General features: G+C 47.5%; 1 protein-coding gene across 1 annotated transcript; it reads right to left on the reverse strand.

The window, feature by feature from the left end:
* Window positions 1-2,303: 2,303 nt before the first annotated feature.
* LOC121916462 (phosphatidylethanolamine-binding protein 1-like) lies at window positions 2,304-21,538 on the reverse strand. Its single transcript, XM_042441521.1, has 4 exons — window positions 21,231-21,538; window positions 6,533-6,642; window positions 6,053-6,153; window positions 2,304-2,631 (listed from the first exon to the last, which is right to left on the reverse strand). The coding sequence occupies exons 1-4, from the start codon at window positions 21,363-21,365 to the stop codon at window positions 2,402-2,404; spliced, it is 576 nt and encodes a 191-aa protein (XP_042297455.1). The 5' UTR covers window positions 21,366-21,538; the 3' UTR covers window positions 2,304-2,401.
* Between the last annotated feature and the right edge of the window lie 804 nt (window positions 21,539-22,342).

Raw genomic sequence — 22,342 nt, forward strand, 5'->3', positions numbered from 1 at the left:
AATTTCATAACGCTTCTAAAATTACTACTACTTCCTCCGTTGTGGACATGTAAATGTGCAAGTGATGCTTTAAAGATAGACATGGCCTGTTCGCACCTGAACTATGGGAAGAAGGCCAAAACAACCAGCTGACTGATCATTTAGTTCCACAGCTACCCTTCAGATCAGTGAGCTGGGGATGAAAACCAGAGTCGAACCCAGAGCAAAAGAATCTGTTGTGGGCGATTTATATTAGGTCTGTCTTCATCCTTGCAGTTCTAAGATGAATTTTTGGAGGGGAGGTGGAGGGATGTCTCAGAACCCAGCAGCCGTCTTTGGATGCAGGTTCAAATACCTGATTTATTTGCAGTGGCTTCAATTTTTGAATGTGTGTTCGTTTCCATTTAGACCTCAAGGCGTTGTAGAGTGGTCTGGCCTGGCATCATCTCAGCTTTCATAATGCTTAGAAAGTCATTTTCATCCCACTAGAACATCTTGTGTTGTTTTCCTGACACCAAACTAGTTTAAACCTAGTTCAACCTGTCAAAATTTAAAAGTGTAAAAGAAACACATGCTTCAAACTGCTGGCTTGTGTTGCACATTGATACTCCTCCGAATCCGTGTTGTTGCTTTAAATACACGGAGCATGAACCAGCGCTTGAACCATTTTATATTCCCCCTCCCTGGCTTTAGTGAGGCCACACCTTGTAACTAACAAAATTGACTTTAAAAGGCACCTAAGATGAGTAAATTTATCCCTTATATTGGCCAGAATTCCCTTGGCATAAGTTCTCTGATAACAAGTTGTATAATTTGGTCTTGTCTCCCATTCAGTTCCAGATTTTGGAAGTAGAGTTCCACATGTTGCACCACTATGCTTGCGTATGCGCAGTGCATGGAGTTGCTTGTTGGGTCGCACCTTTGGGGTCTCAGTTCCGTTGCGAAACATTGTCACTGAACAGAAGGATTGCATTGCCCACTTAGTCCATAACTCTGCATTTGGAATTGTATGCGACAGAATCGCAATGTAGAATCGCAGCCGTCAAAGTGACAATCGCAATACCTTTTGTTATTTGGGGGAAAGAATTAATTGCATGTAACTAAGTTGGTGAAGGCTATGGTCTAACATCTTGCAGGGCTGCCCCTGCATTAAATGCAGCGGAGGGGGTGTTTCTTCCCCACCCTGTTTTATCCGCAAAATGTACACGTTGGTATGTGATGCTACATTTAAGCATGCGTGTTCCATCAGTGTGCTGCTAAAATGGTTCCTGACCGTTGGGGAGGAAACTACCCCTGTAAGTGAAATATTCTCTTCATCCAAAATGGTAATCTGGGAATGAAATAGTCCTGTGGTCACACAGTGGGCATCTTCCTCCATGTACCTAGCAAAAAGATCTGTGGCTTGGCTGGTTCTGATCCAGTGTGGTGTAGTGGTTAGAGTCCTGGGCTACGACTTGAGAAATCCTGGTGAGAGTAGATGGCCAATTTTGGGCCAGTTTCTCCCTTTCCTCGGGGCTGCCCCACCTGACCTACCCCACAGGGCTGTTGTGAGGCTCAAGTAGGGCAGAAGAGTGAGAGCAGGAAAGGCAGGCTATAAAGGGAAGGAAGGAAATACATTCTGAAAGAAGACTGGTCTTATTCTTTGCCTTTCTTTCCTTGTCTTTTTCATTATTCCGTTGTGGCAAGTCCTGTTTGGTAAATGATTGACGTTCACCTAGCTGCCTTCCTTGCCCCCCATTGCCAAGTTCTTTTCAATGAGCCGCAGGCCAGCAAATGAAAAGTTCCTCCCCACTTTCTCGAGATACAGAATGTTTACATTTCACATAGGTTATAACAGAGTGCCAGGCGACCTGTAGCTCCTCAGGGATGTATCTGCACTGCAGTTATGACCTAGAGCAGTGGTGGGGTCTCCTTTTCTGGACATCTTCATAAAAAGACCAGGCAGCTACCTGCTAAGGATGCTCTAACTCAGAGGTCCTCAACCTTAGATCCTCCAGCTGTTTTGGACCTCGGCACCCAGAAGCCTTTGCCAACATGGCCAATGATGAGGAAATCTGGGAGATGAAGTCAAAAACATCTGGAGGACCAGAGGTTGAGAACCATGGACTTTGGGGCTGGACTTGATCTATGGGGCCCCTTCTAGCTCTGGGATTCTATTCTAAAGCAAATGTATTGGTTTGTTGACACACCATCCAATGGATCTACTCTAGCTGGGACTAACCAACAAGACCTAGGGCTTTTGTGGTAGAATAGTCCACCAGTGAATATATCTTGGCCATTTGCCTTGCAACGGACCTGAAGGTGGCGACCCAACAGCCGACAGGTAAAAGCAGAACATTTTTGCCCTTTATTCAATTTTTTAAAATTACACCCCACAGCAGACTCTTTCAGATTCCTATGCCAGGTTCTTCACCGGCCAGGATCATGCGCTAGGCTCTTCGACGTTCAGTTGCTTGTAGATCTTGGAGACGGAGCTGTCCCACTCTGCCAGGTAGCATGCACCCGCTGCGGGGGGCCCCAGCTTGTACTTCCTGCGGAAAGTGGAGGCTCGGAAATGCTCGCGTCCAGCAGCGGTGAGGCTGTTCAGGATGGGTTCGTCGCAGGTGAGTCGCTGGGGCTGCTCATAGACTAACCACACATAGCGGTGAAGTCCTGCATTGGGCAAGAACATAAGGCAAACGTTTGGGCAAGGATAAGTCCATACTATGGGTTGGCTTTGGGGGGTGGGATATCATCTGTGGGAGAAGACTGTTAGTCATTCTCTTCTGGTGAGCCTTCAAAGGGATGTGGCTGGCTCTTCTTGGAAAGAGACAGAGGTCTTAGGGAGCAACCTGGAGTCCTTCCAAGTGTCACTGGTGGCCACAAATGCCCATCATCCCTGACTCCTGACTATGCCTTCTGAAGCTAGTGGAAGCTGGACGCTAGCAGGAACCATATGCCACAGCTTATGGAGAGTGTCGGGGTCTGTACCCCATACAGTTTATTGTTTTAGACTACAACTCTCAGGATCCCCGCACCAGTGCAGGCTGGGAGTCGTAGTCCAAAATAATAATAATAATAATAATAATAATAATAATAATAATGTGAAGTCGAAGGCTTTCATGGCCGGCATCCATAGTTTTTTGTGGGTTATTCGGGCTAAGTGACCATGTTATAGAAGAGTTTATTCCCAACGTTTTGCCAGCATCTGTGGCTGGCATCTTCAGAGAATAATAATAATATTTCCAAGCTCTGGTCCTGTGTGACCCAGGAGGTCCAGACATCCCATCCCAAAAGAAATTCAGAACCAAAGCGGTACAGGGAGGAGAGCTGATCTCTCTTCATTCACCTGATGTCACGCTGGTGCATCTGAAGTGTCCTGGCGTAGGCGTAAGTTTTTCATCGTACTAATCTATAGCCGTTGATGTTTCTGACACATAATCCTACCACACAAATGGAGCATTCAAACTGGAAGGGATGGGCAAGTCGAGGCATTTTCTCATGGGCCCTTGGAGAGCACATGGTCCTGAATTCAAAAGGTGAGACTGGAAAGCTGCTCCTGTTGGGCTTTGCAGGGGCAAGAGTCTGCTTTGACTGTGAAATGGAAGGTCATCCTGCATTGTGGGTTTCTCCAGGAGGACTATGGCTCCAGGCGCTGTCGTGATGAGTACCCACATTTCAAAATTCACCAGCACATTGGCCCAGTCTCACTTAGGAGCAGAGCGGCTTACTCTCCAGCAGCCTAGCCAAGTAGCACATGGTTTTCTCCACGGTGGCACCCACAACACAGGATTATCTAAGCAGACTTCCAACGTGGGCTCTGCCAATAGCTCAGCAGTCCCCAAATTGGGGTCCTCCAGCTGTTTTAGACTTTGGCTCCCAGAATCCCTGGCTCTGTTGGCCAAGGTAGCTGGGACTTGTGGGAATTGAAGTCCAAAACACCTGGGAAGCCAAAATTCAGGACTCACTGCTTGACTGGCCATTCAAGATGTCTCTATTTGCCCCGACTTGTTCCCCACCACCAGCCTAGTCAGCAAATCCCTAAAGACTCTAATGAAACATCTCATTGTTTTATCGTTTGCTTTTCTTGCATTGTCTGGGCGTGACTTGTAAACCGCTTTAGGATTTGTGGAAAGAAAAGCAGCATTGAAATGTCGTTCTCAATTTACACACACCCGTATCCACACCCAGACACATCTGGTTGCCAGGTGTACCTTCTTATAGGGGAGGTCCCTCATCTAAGGTCCAGAAATCTAGTCATTGATAGGACTGAGAGATGTTTCTTCTTGTAAAGGATGATTTAAGCATAGGAAGACTTCCTCTTTTATATAAAGATCCCAAAAAACCCCATAGTTCTGGAGGTGAGCCTTCCATAATGACAGAAACATGTGCAAAAACTATGGATGCCGTTCATGAAAGCCTTTGACTTATCATTTCAGTTTCTCATTCCTCTGGCCTCATTCCTCCATCCTGTTTCTGCCTCCATTTGTGATTTATTTTGAATCCATGTCAACATTAGCGTTGGTTTCTCTCAGCCTTTTCTTTGGAGATACATATATACCTCTTCCATTTTCTAGGTATTTCCTCTACTACTGTGGCTTTGTAGGCTCTTTTCACTCATCTACATACTTGGTACGTGAGTGCAGTTTCCTTCAAGAACACAGCAAAATCCAAAAGGTGCCGGAAAGCCAATTGCTTTTCACTTGGATTCCCGAGAATGAAGTTGCTCTGAATTGAAATGTGAGTCACGTTCATTTCTCTCCCATCTCTGGTAGCCCAGGGCTACCATGTTTTTGAAGCAATGGCGCGGGGGACCACTCCCAAGCAGGAAAGAAAGAAAAATCTCTCCTGAGCTAAAAGGCCAAGAATCTGTCAAAGGGAAAGAACACCAGTGCCGCTAGTCCCTCCCATGACTGTTGTTTCGAGAGCAGCCCAGTTCAAGCAAGAACGGCTAATCTCTCCAAGCAAAACAAATGACCCACCCAAAAGCAAAGAATGCACTGTTTGGTTTCTGAGCTCCCGGGGCTGGGCCAAGTCTCTGCTTGTCTCGAAATATCCGGGTGGCTCAGTCTCTGACATATGAGGAATCCCATGCATTCTGCCACCAAAGCACCACCTGGGTTATCATCACAAATGCAGCCAAAGTCTTGGCTCAGGACCTGAATGTGAGTGAATCACCATGCGCCCTTGAATACACTGTGACCCCTGCAACCCTTTCTGGATGAGGTTGGCCTCACAGGTGCAGCATTGTTTCACTGAGGTCAGATTCCTGCTGTAGGTTTGATGTGGGTCTACTTTTGAAGAGTCTAGGGTTGCTAGTTCAGCATCACTTCATGCGCAGGGCTTTGCAGGCCAAAGCCTGAGACTTAGGAACACACCCCTGGCAATGCCGTGAAACATTATGGACCAACCACAGTTGCTCACAGTTTGTCATTTGAGCATGCATGCAGCCATGCTTTCCTGTTTGAGAACTAGCAGCTATTTTAGCTAAAAGGACTGTTCCCAGATGGGATCAGGCGCATTTCATCTCACCAACTTGCTTCTAGCCAGAAGGTGGATGCAGAGCAGAGCAGAGGGTGAGCCCTCTGCACCACTACAACTTGGAAGGAAGAGGACCAAGTAATTCCATAGGATTTCCCTGTCCCCGAAGAGGCTTTGTAAGCTGCAGAAAGAAATGAGTGAAACCCTGCAAACTGTTGCAAACTCCTAGCTGAGTTTGAGATTTGCACGCAAATCTTGCTCACAGCTGAGCCACCCCAAACTAAAAAATGTGTACCCTTGTCTCCTGCCTGGAGATGATTCATGAAAAGTGGAGACTCAGGGCCAGGTAACCTTAAACACAGCAGTGAGAAAGACTTGATGGCAAGGAAGGGGGGCAACCTGCAGCCCTCCAGATGTTGGATTGCAACTCCTAACATTCCTCACCATGGGCTACATGGCCAAAGCATATGGAAGCTGCAGTCCAACAACCCCTGGTAGGCCATAGGTTGCTCACCCTTGGCCCTTGAAGATGAGGACCATCCTCAGGCTCCTTGTTCTGCCTCTTCCCCTGGGCATTTCAGGAGATGATGGTCCCCTAAGATGGCTGACCTACCTGTTCCCTTGGCTGGTGCAGAGCCAATATAATCAGTCAGGACACATCCACTGCCAATGTCATGGCCTTTCATGTTGGTCACCAGGAAATGGTGCCACTCTCTGCAGGAGAGAAAAACATAGAGGAGGAATGGTCACCGTTCAACATCTAAGCCAGATCTTCCCCACTGATGTGGCATTGGGATTGCAGACTTCGTCAGTGCACGGATTTTATCACACGCCACATGTTTCGACCGACATCCAGTTGCTAGTCCCAACTAGAGAAGGCCAGGTGAATGAAGAGAAAGTGAGTAAGTCAACACTTACTCTTGTGTCCACGGGCCTTTAAGGTGACTCAGATTTAAGGTGACCATTCGGTGCCCATACTCAGATTCTCCAGTTTGCACAGTGCCACCTGGCAACCCTCCCATTGAGGCAACTTGGCCACTCAAAATGCATTGACCACACAAGGTGGGGCAAGGGGAGGAAAGAAATCTCTCACCTGTTCTTTGGATCTGCCCTGCTGGGAACATCCAGGTCGGTAAGGATCAGGGTGTAGAGTTTCTGTGGGTCACAGCCAGGCCAGTCAATGCATGTCGGGCGGTTCTGGACCTGCCGGAGGTACAAGGCAAAAGGGTCATTTGATAAAAGTTACCACTGGGAAATCAGCACCATGGGTAGCGAAGGCGCTTGTCCCCCAAAGTAGTTTTCAGTCATAGTTTCTTGTGGGTTTTTCGGGCTCCGAGGCCATGTTCTTTATTCCTGACATTTCGCCAGCATCTGTGGCTGGCATCTTCAGAGAATGCTGGCATGGAAGAGAATGGAACAGTATATATACCCCACTCTCTTCCATGCCAGCATTCTCTGAAGATGCCAACCACAGATGCTGGCGAAACATCAGGAATAAACTCTTCTAGAACATGGCTGCATAGCCCGAAAAACCCACAAAAAATGATGGATGCCGGCCTTGAAAGCCTTCGACTTCACAGTTTTCAGTCACTTTCTGGAAGAGTCACGCTCCCGGGCAACCTGAAGATTCAGATCTAACTCCTGCATGTACAGCACGCCTGCGTCATATGCGGGCGCGCCTTACGTGGCTTGAGCATATGCGCTCAAGCTGCGGGGCGTGCGCGGGGCGGAAGGGGTGGCGCGTCCCATTCAATTGAATGGGCGCACGCGCCCATTGTGCCCTGCGCACTGCTGTACCGCCGTGCATGAGCCCCATTGTTTACAATGGGGCTTGAGCATAGGCGGAATTCACCTTACGTGGCGGGATCCGGAACGGATCCCTGCGTAAGGCGAGGACCCACTGTATAACAAAGCAGGCATCCAACTTGCCAAGTGGAATTGGGTTGCCCCAAGTCTAGGGCATCCAAGATACGAAAAGTACTACAGTCAATGCAAAAAGGAAGGTTTTCATTCCCTGTTTGGGTGTGCGTGCATCAACAATTAATTCCCCGTCATTTCTGAAGTACTCATCGCATTCATTGAAATCAATTTAAGTGCACTTTGGGTTCACTATTACATAAATATAACTTTAAGAATAATTGAAGATGTAGAAGCAGGGAATGCTATTTATTCCTAATCAAATCGGGCCTCAAAATCAACCCTTCATTTGAATATTTTTGGGCCACATGCCTCAGTTGACCCGCACAATGGGGCATTATTGGGTATTCCTTGGGTCCATTGTGCCAACCGGCCAATCGGGCCTCAAAATCAACCCTTCATTTGAATTTTGATTGGGCCACATCCTCAGGTTATAAAAGTCAACCTCTCACAATAGGGCATTATTGGGTAGTTCTTAGGGCCTATTGTTCCAACCGACCAATCAGGCCTCAAAATCAACCCTTCATTTGAATATTTTTTGGCCACACATCTCCGTTGAACCTCACAATGGGGCATTATTGGGTATTCCTTGGGTCTATTGTCCCAGCCAGCCAATCGGGCCTCAAAATCAACCCTTCATTTGAATTTTGATTAGGCCACATCCCTCAGGTTATAAAAATCCACCTCTCACAATAGGGCATCATTGGGTAGTCCTTGGGCCCATTGTTCCAGCCAGCCAATCACAGGCCTCAGAACCAGTCCCTCATTTGAATCGTCTCCCTATATAAGGATGCTGCTTGGCTGTGGTCACCATCATTTGCAGGTGCGTCAGCTCCAAGAACCATCGAAGCCATGGCTGGTGTCAGAAAAAACAAGAAGGTTGGCACTTCAAGGAAGAGCCGTCAAGGCAAAACCCGCAAGATCCGAATCCGACGGCAGAAGGTGGCCGCAAAGTCCAAACGGAAGTGCTACATAATCAAGTTCCCTCAAAGCAGCTGTTTCACTGCATGCCCTCTGGTGAGATGGTATTTCAGCCAGAAGATGCGAGACAACTGCCTTTCATTACGGAAAGGGAAGCACCCTACTGGTGGGGGACCACTCCATCGGAAGACATCCACACAAGTCAGCACTCGGAAGAGGTCCGCCCGAGTTGACAACCGGAAGAGGTCCGTGCGGGTCAACAACTGGAAGAAGTCCGTGCGGGCCGACCATCGGAAGACCCCCATGCGAGCATGCAAAGCAAAGAATGCCCACCATGCCACATGTACCTGCCCCAATGTGATGCATGCCGCCCTACGGGAGGTGGCAAAAAAGAAACAGGCCAAGTGGGTGGTCACCGGCATGAAGAGAAGAAAGCGCTGCTCCAACAAAGAGAGCTTCTACAAAACAGCTGCCCGAGAAGAGGGTGAAGGCAGTAGCTCCAGCCTTGACTCAGGGGCTCAAGACCTAGGCGGCAACGCTTCTGGCATGATATCCTTGCCAACTGCAAATGAATTCCAAGAGGTCTCCAGCTAAAAAGGATACCCCCTCTCTCTTCACAGCAATGCAGTCAGGCTGGAGGAACAACTGACAGAGAAGAGAGAGGGAAAGGAGACAAAATATGTCCCCCAACGCCCCCCACCAGCCTGCCCAAAAGATCCGCCAACCTTGAGGGAGACCATCTGCACCCATCGTCCAATCCTGAACTGATGCACACTGGCAAATTTAGTTTTGAATCAAAGATCAGAAGAGAGAACCAAGAATAGTAATAAGAAGAATATTTGACTCGCTGCCTGCTCAGTGGAAAGAGAATTAAAAAAGCCAACTAGAAAGAAGATGCATCTGTGAAACCACCCCAGAACGAGAAACTGGTTTCATTCCTTGCTAAGAAGACCATGGGTAGACTTTGGCCACCAAAGGAATGAGAAAGGAAGGATTGGTGTCCTGGCCAAGGTGTTGATCCCACCCCATTCCCCAAGGAATCCATCTTGATATACTAATAAAGCTGGATCTTTTGCGACCCATTCATTTTGTCACGGCTGTTTATTTACTTTGTTTAAACAAATCACATGTTGGGTTTCCATGTTTAGCTTCTGATCTTGACCAGGGTGGCAGGGATGACTCTGGTTGGGGCTCTCGAATCTAGAGATGTCCAAAGGGTTTAGGGGACGGCATGGAAGGAGAGGGACTTAACAGAACGGAAAATACCTAGGATGAAGCCAACGGTCAAGACTTCAGAGATGAAGAAGAAAGAAAAGTGGGCATTATGATGGCATTGACTGGGAGGGCCAACCCAAGCCGCTGTGTCTATTGGAGGCTCACCCAAGGATCAAAACAGCAAGTGAGGAATGAGCAGATATATAAATAAAAAAAACACACACACACACATTAAAAGATTACACACTTGGCATATGGCTTTATACAGACAGCAAAACTGGAATTGACCAACCAGACAGAGGGCTTCAACCAGAATCTTATGGTCCACCTTAATTAAAATAAACCCATGGCACCAATGGAAGTTGCGTAAGTGTGGATCACCATTCAAGCCATTGATTCAATGGGTCTCCCTTGAACAAGGCTAACAGTCAGGACCTGGGCCTTTGTGTGTTTAGCTCTTCCAAGCTTGGTGCCACCATGTTTAGCTCTTCCAAGTGGTGGCTTGGTGCCACCATGTCTCCTCTGCCCTGTCCATGGCACTGAATAGAGTTCCTCCCTCTTTTTCTTCCACGGGTTCCTTCTCTTAAACAACCACAATGGAGGCAAGGGCCACCTGATCCTCTCCAAAGCAAAAGAGATGAAATTTGGCAACTGGAAATGGCCGAGAATTCTGCTCTGTTCCTTTCCGATGAGAGCTTACCAATGTGTGCAACGTGAAAATATCTTCTTGAATATGAGAGAAAGAAGTTGGGGGGGGGGGATTCAGGAATGATCCAGGAATAATAATAATAATAATAATAATAATAATAATAATTCTCACCTCTCCTCAAGGCTCAAAGGCTTGAACATATTCAAACACAATTAGAAATACATGGACCCACAGTTAAAATACTATAAAGTCAGCTGCCCATCTGCTTGATTTGAAAAATCCATGGAGTTGCCATAGATCGGCAGGTGACTTGAAGGCACATGCACACACGCAACGTTGTCCATTCTTCTTGTTGGGTGCCTTCAAGTCATTTCGGAGGTATGGGCACAGTAAAGTGAACTTATGGTTGGTCTTCCTGGGCACGATTGGTTCAGAGGGGGTTTGCCTTGGCCTTCCTCTGAGGCTGGGAGAGTGCGGCTTCCCCAAGGCAGGTTTCCACGGCCGAGCAGGAATTCGAACCTTGGTCTCCAGAGCCATAGTCCAACACTCAAGCTGCTACACCCCACTGACTATTGTGCCCTTTCTTACCGAAGCCAAAAGTAAACTGGAAGGATAGATTTGCAACTAGTGATTGTTTGAACTGGATTTTAACACACATTACTAGCCGTCAGGGTGGAAGCCAACAAACTGGCCTCCATCCTTTCCGGGTTGCCCAACCCTGGTTCTAGAGGTTCTAGAGCATTGGTTTCCAAACTTTGGTCCTCCAGGTGTTTTGGGCTTCAGCTCCCAGAATTCCTGACCATTGGCCAAGTTGGTCGGAGCTTCTGGGAGCTGAAGTCCAAAACGGGGGAACCAAACCCTGGTCTCCAGAGTCATAGTCCAGCACTGAAATCACAATGCCACCTTGGCTTTAAAAGGAAGAGGTATGTTAGCCCATATCTGGCAGGGATGCCACCCAATGGGGAAAATATTGGTTAGATCTTGGCTGGGGTATTAGAGATAATGGTTTTAATGCTATTTTATTACAGTTATTGCTATGTTGTAATTATTATGTTGGTTTAGTTTAAGGAGGGAGGAGATAATGGGATTTATTGTATTGTATTGTATGGATTTTATTGACGTAAGCCGCCTCGATCTTGTCAGAGAGGTGGGTTAGAAATAAATACTATTATTATTATTATTATTATTATTATTATTATTAGAGGAAAGGGTTTCAACATCTATAGCTACACCTTTATTAGGACCATGGCTTGGACGAGTGACTTTATTTGAAGGTTTTTAATATTTGATCAAATCACAGGACGAACTGAATGCCGAAAGATTCAAAACCCAATGGTGCCCCATAGACAGATCTATGGCAGAGAGGTCATGGATTCCAAAACTATAGGGTTTGAAGTGAAGAAAATGGAAGCAGAAAAGATTTTTGTGGACGGAAGAGACTTGAATTAGAGCCAACCTGTATAAAACCCTGCTGAGTATGGCCTCAGAAGAAGAAGTCCTAAAAGACCCTATGATGAAATGGGCACTGAACTTGGGATGCCTGAGACAGTTGACTCAATGGGAAGTTGATAAAGGGAATAAATACACGGTATTTAAAGGGACATTAAATGTACTGTCCTTGGTCCCCTTTGAGACGCCTGGGTGGGACGGGGGTACATTTGGTGGTGTTTTGGATTTCATATCAAAACGGTGGCTGTGTTTATTAGAGAAATGGAAGGAAGGTACAGAGATGCACCTAAGACATAGTAAAATGGAGTAAGGCAAGGCATCCGTTGGGAGGGGTGAGAGTATAGAATGGTGGGAGTAACAGTTGGCCGGCTAAAGCTCTGAAGGGAATTCAAAAACGGCTACATGGATGTCAGTTGGAGAGTGACACACACACATACATACATACATACACACACACACACACACACACTGTATATATACTATATGTGTGTGTGTGTGTGTGTGTGTGTGTATGCGCACACACACATATGTATATACACACATACACACCCCTCTGTACCCACCGATGTTGTACCCACAGATCCAAGCACCCACAGCTTGAAAATGCTCCAAATCTGTCCATAAAGTCCTCAAAGCAATCCTTGATTTTGGTATTTTATATAAGGGACCCCCATTTTATTCTGCCATTGTATTTAATGTGATTTGAGTATCCATTGATTTTGGAATCCATGGGGGTCCTATAACCAGATCCCAGCAAATACCAAGGATCCACTGTAATATATATATATATATATATATATACACACACACACACACACACACACACACACACACACACACACACAGTCATATATATGTCAACATTAGGGATATGAAAGAGAGAGGTTAAGGGAGTTAGTCAGGGTCAGAGATAAGAATTAGTTAGGCTTAGATCAGTTACTTAGGCTCAGGAGTGAGAGATGGGAGTCAGAGTTAAGTTGTTTGGTTCAGTAAGGACTGAGATGTTTTAAATAAGTATTTTTCAAATACTCTTCCATGCCATCTCTGAAGATGCCAGCCACAGATGCTGGCGAAACATCAGCAATAAACTCTTCTAGACTGAAAAACCCACAAAAGCCTATGGATATCGGCCATGAAAGCCTTCGACTTCACATTTTTTAAATCGCGTGTTGAACTTCTGTTTAACAAACGTATTTTTGAGTCATACCCCTGCGCTTCAGAGAAAGCTACGTAAGGATCCTCGCATGGCGGAGCTCGAACGCAGGTCTCCACAGCGGCGGCAGTTATCCAGGGCCGTTGGCTCCAGTGGCAGCATCGTTAAAAATAAAATCTCAAACAGGAACCATGAGGGCATCTCGACAGTGCCCACATTTGATGCCATAACTGTGGGGCTGACAGAGGTCCTCAGGTAGGGCAGCGGAGGTGGGGATATGTAGAAGCCCTCATACACTCCCAGGGAAATCGCAGGTTTGTAGACTGGCGTAACGCTAAGTGTGCCAACTGTGCCCACTCCTGGAGATGTGGCATTTGGTCATGGTAACACGGGCCTCGATTCCATCTTGCTTGGATCACTGTAACACACTTTACATATACTGTTTCATATCCTATTTTTAACTGCATGATGATTTGTACCCAGAGGACCTTTTCTTCCACTGCTCCCAGATTTTGGAATGGCCTGCCAGAGGAGATCCGCTGTATTGCCAGCTTTAAAAAGGCTGTCAAGATGGATCTCTTCCGGCGGGCCTTTCCATCGACCGTCTCCCTGAGTACTCTGTCTAGCGCCATTCGCCCGTCTTTTAATGGAATAGTTGAATGGTAAAATGTGTTTAACTGATGGTTTGGGGAGGGAGGGAATAATTGGGATATCATTGTTGTATTGCATGGGCTTTTTATTGTACGCCACCTTATTTTTATTTATTTTATTATCTTTAATGTTGTAAGCAGCCCTTGGGAGAAGGGTGGGATATATATATATATATATATATATATATATATATATATTACCTGGCACCCAGTCCATTTGAAAGCATCATTCAAAGTGCTGATTGTCACCTATCAAGCCCCATTATGACCTATGCAGCTTGGCTTCAGGCCACCTGAAAGCCTTTCTCTCCCCATATTTCAGCTTATTGCTTGAATTTATATCTGTCTCTTCTCCCCAAAGGGGATTCAAGGCCCATATGACCTTATTCATAGAGATCTCCATCCTTTAACTGGTTGGGGCAAAAGGCTGTGCCATGGAAATGGACTGGTGGCCAGCAAAGCTGTTTCAAGAAGGGAGTTACATTTTGTCCCCAACCAGCCCTGATCAGCCATCTAGCCATAGGGTTTTGGACTGGCTAAAGCCTCTGAACAGTTCCCAAAGGCAGCCCTATGTAAAGTGTATTACAGTAATCCAAACCGGATGGTATCGAAGCATCTTTCTCCATGTGCAATATACTTTCGCTTGCTTTAAATTACCCGGAATGGTGGCTGAATGTTTTTTAAATCTTTTTATGTGCTGCTGTCGAATTCGTGGTTCATAAGGATCATAAGCTGGCGCTTCCCTCTGTATCTTCCTCCAAATGGCCGATGGAATCGAAGCGCTTGCATCCCCTTCCTCTCTTCTTCGGTCCCAGTTCATCTTCGGAGTTCATACCACCTTTTTGAGAGCCCAGGAACCCGGTTTTAAACCCACCTCTTAGAATAAAACCAAACTTTCTCCTCCTCCTTTGCCCTGAGGTTTGCCTCCCCACCAGTGGACTGGGAAATGTATTTCTGCATCTTCAGCTGGTTCCTGGGGACCTGGCAACCTCACAATTCCTCCCACCACTCCCAATGGTCTCCCCCCCCCCGCCCCCAGAGATCCCCAAAGACAACAGACAACATTTCTGAGGACAAAATCCAGCTTTATTAATATTTCAAGAAAAAAATCCTTGAGGCAGGGAGCACCGTAGAGTCTTTCCTTTCCGCTCCCTGGTCTTGTTAGAAGGTCGAAAATAATTTTCTCTCTCTGGGTGGCTTCAGAGGTGATAACTTCATATTTCTAGATGACTATCTTCTTTCTGAGACATCATGATGGGGGTTCAGGCATCACATTTGCCCCCTTCTAGGCACTGAGCGAATTTTGCCTCGTTTCAGGATTGAAAGCTGGATGTAGATGGTCTCCTCAAGGTTCGTAGATCTTCTCAACAGGCTGGCCGTGGATTTGAATTTCGTGTCCCCTCTTCTGTCCTATTGGCCTGCTTGCAGCTTGGAGAAGAGGGAGGGCGATTGTTTTAACCTGCAACCTTCTGGAGCCCAGATCCAGTTGCCTGGGCTCTGCCAAGAGAATGGCTCCTCGTCTCCCTGACCCCTGAGGCCACCTTGGGCTTCTTGCTCTTTGCGTCTCCGAGGTTGGAGGGGTTGGCCAACTTGTAGAAGATCTCATCATCAGTGTAGTGTCTTCTCTTTTTGGTTCCGGGCACCACCCACTTGGTCTTCTTTTTCTTGGCGACCTCCTTGAGGGCAGCCCGGAGGAAATCTGGGCAGCGGCGCGCGGCAGGTTGCCCCTTCTTCTGGCTCAACATATGGCTGGGGCCTCCCCGAAGGGACTTCACATCCAGCTTGTTCTTCTTGGATGCTGCGAGGTGCTGCTTCATCCAGCGGTTGAAACACCAGAACATAAGCGGGCAGCTCATCTGGTAGCCGCGTCTTGGGAATCTTACGAGGCGGGTGCTCTTCTTAGCTTTTGGAAGGGGCTTCTTCTTGGCGGTCGCCTTCCAGGACTTCTTCCTTTCGTGAGTCCTTCTCCTTTTCTCTAGGGCCTTTCTCCTGTCCTGGAGTCTCTTTCTTGCCAAGGTCTTTTTTCTGGGCAAGCTTCTCTTCCTCGTCAGGCTCTTCCTTCGTGCCAGGCTTCTCCTTCTAGCCATGAGCCTTCTTGTTCGTTCCTGATACCGCCTCTTTCTCCTCTGGGAGGGGAGCTTCCTATGTTTCTTCAGAGCTGCCATCTCTTCGCTGCTTTCACTCGTCTCGCCGGCTCTCAACTGCCACCAACCTCCTCCAGCCACCTCTTTATATAGTGTCCAGCATGCAAATGAGAAGCTGGTTCTGAGGCCTGCGATTGGCTGGCGGGACAATGGCCCAGGAGGCTGCGTAATAATGTGAGTTGTGACACGGTCACTACTGTGTGACATTATAGGGTCAACCCATAGCTAAGGCTTATGAAGCCCTCCAGATGTTGTTGTAGCTCCCATCGGTCCTCATGGTGAGAGCTGGAAGCCATCAACATCTGGCTATAAAGTCTGGCCACCGATGTGAACAGTGTTGTAAAAGTCCTTGTGGTACTATCACAAATGTATCAACAGTAAAAACATTAGCCTTACAACCATGGTTCATCCTCTACTATCTTCCCCTTTGGAAATGTGTTACACAATTGTACCTCCCTTAACAAAGTAGACAGGTCCCTGGCTATTATTTCTTTAGTTTGGTGCTGGAGGCAGAAATAACCTGGATAGAACGGTTATGGATGGTTTCCGAAATCCCCTCTTTTTCAGTGCTTTTTCACTCATCCAATTCACATTGATGCATATATCAGTTCTCCCTCATAATGCGAAGAGATGTTTCAAGATGTTTTGGCAGAAGTGAACCAAGTGGAAAGGGATCTTGTGGCATCTTGGAGACTAAATGAACGCAGTTGGTCCCATGCTACCAACTTTTATCTTTAAGTTAGTCTCAAAGGCGCTACAAGATCCTTTTGCAGACTGATTTCCCAGACTAACATGGCTAGGTCTTGGGATTCTCAAGTGGGCCCTTGGTATCTGCTGGGGTTTGGTTCCAGGACCTCCCATGGATCTCCAAATCCATGGATCCTCATGTCCCATTATATACAACAACATAGTAAAATGAGATCCTTTATATCAAATGGCAAAATCAAGGGTTGCTTTCTGGGAGTTATATTTTTAAAGACATTTTCAAGCCGTGGATGGTTGAAACCGTGGGTACAGAATCCATAGGTATGGCAGGCTGTGACTGTATAAGCAAACAAAAACCGAGGTGCCTTGAAGGCTTCTTCCAAAATGCATCCAAGGATGACTTTTGTTCTTTCACCAAACTCCCTGTTTCTTAGGATAGCCATTGTGGTGTCCAAACTTATAGATATGTGCTTTTAGTCCTGGTCAGATGTCTTTCTGGGCCAGTGATGGAGACTCGAGTTCATTGAGTCAAACTCAAGACCATAATGCAACTTGAGCTCGACTTTGCAATAAATGATGCACCGACTCGACTCGCGACTTGTATATCTGAGCGACCGGCTTGCTGGCCTTGGTTCAGTAACATAACGCATGCATCTCAAAATGTTACAGAACAGAAAACGGAGGGGGAGAGCAAACAAATGAGTTAGAAACAGGCTTGGCATGGAAGGATCTTTCTAAAGCATTTCTTCGGAGCAACACATGCTCTTATATTGTAAATATCACCAAGGAACCCGACTATAGCTGCTAGGGCAGTGGTTCCCAACCTGTGGGTCGGGACCCCTTTGGGGGTCGAACGACCCTTTCACAGGGGTTGCCTAAGACCATCGGAAATCACATATTTGCATGTAGCAATGAAAATAATTTTATGGTTGGGGGTCACCACAACATGGGGAACTGTATTAAAGGGTCACAGCATTAGGAAGGTTGAGAACCACTGTGCTAGGGGGAAATGGCGCTGCCTGATCTTAGCATAAGCCAATGCTCTCAGGAAGGACACAGCATCAAAAATGGTCCCCCAACATTTAATAATGCGGGGTTTTAAAAGAACATCAGGACAAGGCTGTTGGAAAACTAACAGCTTGATAAACCTTTTCCTGCCATTGTGTTCTGGTTTGTATGCTTCGACGGAGCAGTGGGACATAATGGTCTGAGTGTTGGATGAGAAGCAAGAATGTGAAGCCCCACTCAGCCATGGAAAACCATTGGGTGGCCTTGGGTAAGTCACTCTTTCTCAGCCTCCAAGGAAGGCCATGGCAAAAATTTGGCCAAGAAAACCTTAGGGAGAGGCTTGCCCACACTGGAGCCAACCTGGATGGCATAGCAACAACAAAGGCCAATGTGATGGAGCAGCCGGGCTGAGCTCACAAAAGCCACACTGTCTCTGCCTTAAGATGGCAGAAATGGCCAAACCTCCTCTGGAGAAATCTTGCCAAGAAGGCCCTTGGAGACGGTCCCGTTAAGTCAGAGACCACCAGAAGACACGCAACAACAATGCGAATACTGATCAGTATTTTGGTCGTTGTTGTGCGCCTTCAAGTCATTTCCAACTTATGGCGACCCTAAGGGGTTTTCTTGGCGAGATTTGTCCAGAGGAAGCTTGCCATTGCCGCCGTCTGAGGCCGAGAGAGCAGGGCCTGCCCACGTTCACCCAGTGGGTTTACATGGCCAAGTCGGGATTTGAACCCTGGTCTCCAGAGTCATAGCCCAACACTCAAACTGCTATGTCATGCTGGCACCCCCCAAAATACTTCACCGCATAACATCTTGTAAATGGAAAGTTCATTCACGACACAGGGCCTTAGTAGTGTTGGCGTCCCAGTTGTGAAACAAAAAGACTCACCCGACACCACATTATAATCTTTTTGGCATCAAAGGGATATCTTTATTGTCCCAGAGTTCGCCGTGCCGCAACTGGTTCCATCTTGCTTTTATCCTCACCTGGTCTATAGGTAACTGTTTCACTAGTGCGCACTTTTTAAAATCTCTCTGCAACTTTCCGCGCCGCCCAGGGTTGTCATGTAGCTTGACTATGGCATTAATAAATGTGCAAGGGTGCATCTACTCGGAGCTCCAGTGCCACAAACCAACTACAATTCCCATAGTTCCATAACACTGAGCCATGACAGTTGAAAGTGGCGTCAAACTGATTACATCTGCAGTGCAGATGCAGCCAAAGATGACACAGGATTCCAAGGTTTAAAAACAAGGTGAACTCTTCAGATCTCCTCTTCGTGAAGACGTTTCACGCTGCGACTTGCGCCAACTTGCATGTTCACTTTCAATGAGGGATTGGCCTCTTTTTCACCGACACCAGTTTCCAAATACGTCCATTTGTCCGTCTTGTCCAGTTCTGCACCAACCTGCAATTGGTTGCAGTTTCCCAAGTGATAACGCTATTAGTCTGCTCCAGTATAAAAAGGACGGGGAAAGTACTCTTGTGGCACCTTTGAGACAAACCGGATTATTTCAGCACAACTTCTCATGGTTTTGTTTTTTAACCTGTGCTTTCGTGCATTTTGGAAAGCCTTTGCTTACCAAGGGCGCGTTTCTAAGGACATTTTCCTCTCCAAACGCACAAGGAGAGCTGTTTCAATTCGAAACGCCTCGGGACGCAACCTGGCACGCCAAGCGTGTATTGGATCGCCAGCTCCAAACCGCCCTCTGGAAATGCAAAAGTTTACTTCTTCGCTATTAGGAGCAGATGTCTGTACTTTGGACAACATCGATTCCCTGCCAAGTTCTCAGGTCTCCCAAAACCTCAGCCATGTTGTTACGATTAGAGCAGTCAACTTGGGTCACTTTCGGAGAACCCTGTTCCAAAATGCAGGGAAGATCTTGCTATGAATGTGCCATTATGCCATGCTTCCAAAAAGAAAAAAAAGAAAGGAAAAGGCCTTTTGAAAAAGACTTTTAATAACTTGGATGGGAGCTCTGTTTTGCTGACTGCAAAAGTGAGCTATGCTTTGAAAGCAGGAAAGTTGTAACTGTATATACTTGACTATAAGTCGAACTCATGTATAAGTCAAGGGCAGGTTTGGGGGCCAAAATGATGGCTTTTGATACGACCCATGGATACATCGAGGGTGAAAGTTAGGGGCATGTCACAAAGGAGGATGCAAAGGCAGATGATGCCAAAGAACTTAGAAAATTCTGCCAGGCATAACCGTGCTCATCCTAAAGGCTGGATGGATGAGAGAGTAGAAGGGATCCATGCTTCTTTTTGGTGCTCCCAGGATGGACTAAGCTCTTGCCTTTTATTCAGAGAAAGGGGTGGGCATCTGTTCAGAGGGTTTTGATTCTGCGTTCCTGCATGGCAGAATGGGGCTGGACTGGTTGGCTCTTGGGGGTCTCTTCAAGCTAGGCATTCTAGGTATTCCTGCATGGCAATATGGGGCTGGACTGGGTGGACCCTTGGGAGTCCCTTCCAAACTTAGGATTCTAGGTATTCCTGCATGGCAATATGGGCTGGACGGGTGACCCTTGGGAATCCCTTCCATCTCTAGGATTCTGGTTTCCTGCATGGCATATGGGGCGGACTGGGACCCTTGGGAGTCCCTTCCAATCTAGGATTCTAGTCTACTGCATGGCAATTAGGGCTGGACTGGGTGACCCTTGGGCTCACTTTCATCTCTAGGATTCAGGCATTCCTGCATGGCAATTATGGGGCTGACTGGGTGCCCCTTGGAACCCTTCCCATCTCTAGGATTCTTGGTATTCTGATGGCAATTGGGGCTGGACCGGGTGACCCTTGGTCGTCCTTCCATCTTAGGATTCTAGGTATTCCTGCATGGCAATATAGGGCTGGACCGGGTGACCCTGGGAATCCTTCCATTCTGGCATTCTAGGTATTCCTGCATGGCAATATGGGCTGGACCGGGTGACCTTTGGGAACCCCTTCCATCTCTAGGATTCTAGGTATTCCTGCATGGCAATATGGGGCTGGACCGGGTGACCTTTGGACATCCCTTCCATCTCTCTGATCTAGTATCCTGCATGGCAATGGGGCTGGATGGGGGACCCTTGGGAGTCCCTTCCAACTCTAGGTTCTAGGTATTTCTGAATGGCAATATGGGGCTGGACGTGTGACCTTTGGAACCCCTTCCATCTCTAGGATTCTAGGTATTCCTATGGCACAATATGGGGCTGGACTGGGTGACCTTGGGATCCTTTCCATCTCTAGGATTCTAGGTTTCCTGATGCAATATGGGGCGACTGGGGACCCTTGGGAGTCCCTTCCAAACTCCCTATTTGCTGATTCTCTAGGATTCCTCGTCCACTGCAATTCTTTGGGCTGCCGCCCTCGGCGGTCGCCCGGATCCCCTTTTTCATCTTCCCTTTTCCCATTCTAGGAATCTCACGGTTTATTCCTGCTTATGTTGAATTATGTGGCGGTTTGGACGGGTGACTCCCCTTTGGGAATCCCTTCCAATCTCTAGGATTTTATATCCTTCTGCCCATGGCAATATGGGGCTGGACTGGTTGCTCTCTTCTGGGTTACTCCCCATCCCCCCTTTTCCCATCTTAGGATTCTAGGTCTTCTTGCATGCAATCTGGGGCTGGACTGTCGACCCTTGGGAATCCCTTCCATCTCGGATTCTATGTTTTTTTATTCCTGCCTGGCAATTGGGTGCTTGGACTGGGTACCCTTGGGAATCCTTCCATCTCTAGGATCTAGGTATTCTTGCATGCCATTGGTGCTGGACTGGGTGACCCTTGGGAATCCCTTCCTAGGATTCTAGGTATTCCTGCATGGCAATATGGGGCTGGACTGGGTGAGCCTTGGGAATCCCTTCTATTCTAGGATTCTAGGTATTCCTGCATGGCAATATGGGGCTAGACTGGGTGACCTTTGGGTCCCTTGAGGTTGGCAAGGGAAGTTGGCCAGAGTAGGGAAGCTCTCCGGAGGTGCCCTCCTGCCCTCCTCATACCTGGCTGGGGGTCAGCTCCTGCCCCAGCTGCTCCAGCTGCGCCTGGGGCCCATAGGCCACCCGAAGGAGGCCCGCCGGTCTCTGGTCCGCTTCGCCCAGCGCAAGGGCAGCTCCCTCCCAGGCACTCAGCGCCATCCTAGACTCACTCCTTCCTGCCTTCTTCTTCCTCGGAGCAGAGACTGGCAAAGGGCAGGGCAGCAGGAGAAGAAAAGGGGCCCAGGAGGAGGAGGAGGAGGAGGAGAAAGGGGTGGAGAGAGGCAGGAGGAAGAAAAATAGAAAGAAAAAGGAGAGGAGGAGGAGGAGAAGAGAAAGAAAAGGAGGAAGAGAGGGAAGGGAGAGGAAGAGAAAGGAGTGAAGCAGGAGGAGGAAGAAAAAGAAGGAGGAGGAGAGAAAGAGAAGGAGGAAGAGAGGGAAATGAGACGAAGAGAAAGGAGGAGTGAAGGAGGAGGAGGAAGAAAAAGGAGAGAAAGAGAAGGAGGAAGAGAGGGAAAGGAGAGGAAGAGAAAGGAGCAGTGGGGGAGGAGGAAGAAAAAGAAGGAGGAGGAGAGAAAGTGAAGGAGGAAGAGAGGGAAAGGAGAGGAAAAGAAAGGAGGAGTGAAGGAGGAGGAAGAAAAAGAAGGTGGAGGAGAGAAAGAGAAGGAGGAAGAGAGGGAAATGAGAGGAAGAGAAGAAGAAGGAAGAGAGGGAGTCAAGGAGGAGGAGGAGGAAGGAGAAAAAAGAAGAGGAGGAGGAGGACTGGAAGAAGAAGGAAGAGAGGAAAAGGAAAGGAAGAGGAAAAGAAAGAAGAAGGGAGGAAGAGAAGAAGAAGAGAGGAAGAGGGAGAAGGAGAGAAGGAGGAGGAGAAAGCAAAAGAAAGAGGAGGAGGAAGAAAAAGAGAAAAAGAAGGAAGAGAGGAAGGAAGGAGAAAAAGAGGAGGAAGAGGAGGAGGAGAAATGGGAGGAGGAGAAAGACAAAGAAGAAGAAGAAGAGGAGGAGGAGGACCCCGGGAGGAAAAAGCAAACCTTGATTTGGCCATTTTATAGAAGGCATCAAAATCCCCAAAGGACCCCAAAGTGGTTTTTCCCCCTTGTCCTGGCAAAAGAACCTGCCTTGCACTGACCCCATGTGGCCAC

This window comes from Sceloporus undulatus, chromosome 10 (genome assembly GCF_019175285.1).
Source record: "Sceloporus undulatus isolate JIND9_A2432 ecotype Alabama chromosome 10, SceUnd_v1.1, whole genome shotgun sequence".
In the NCBI taxonomy this organism is placed as follows: Eukaryota; Metazoa; Chordata; class Lepidosauria; order Squamata; family Phrynosomatidae; genus Sceloporus; species Sceloporus undulatus.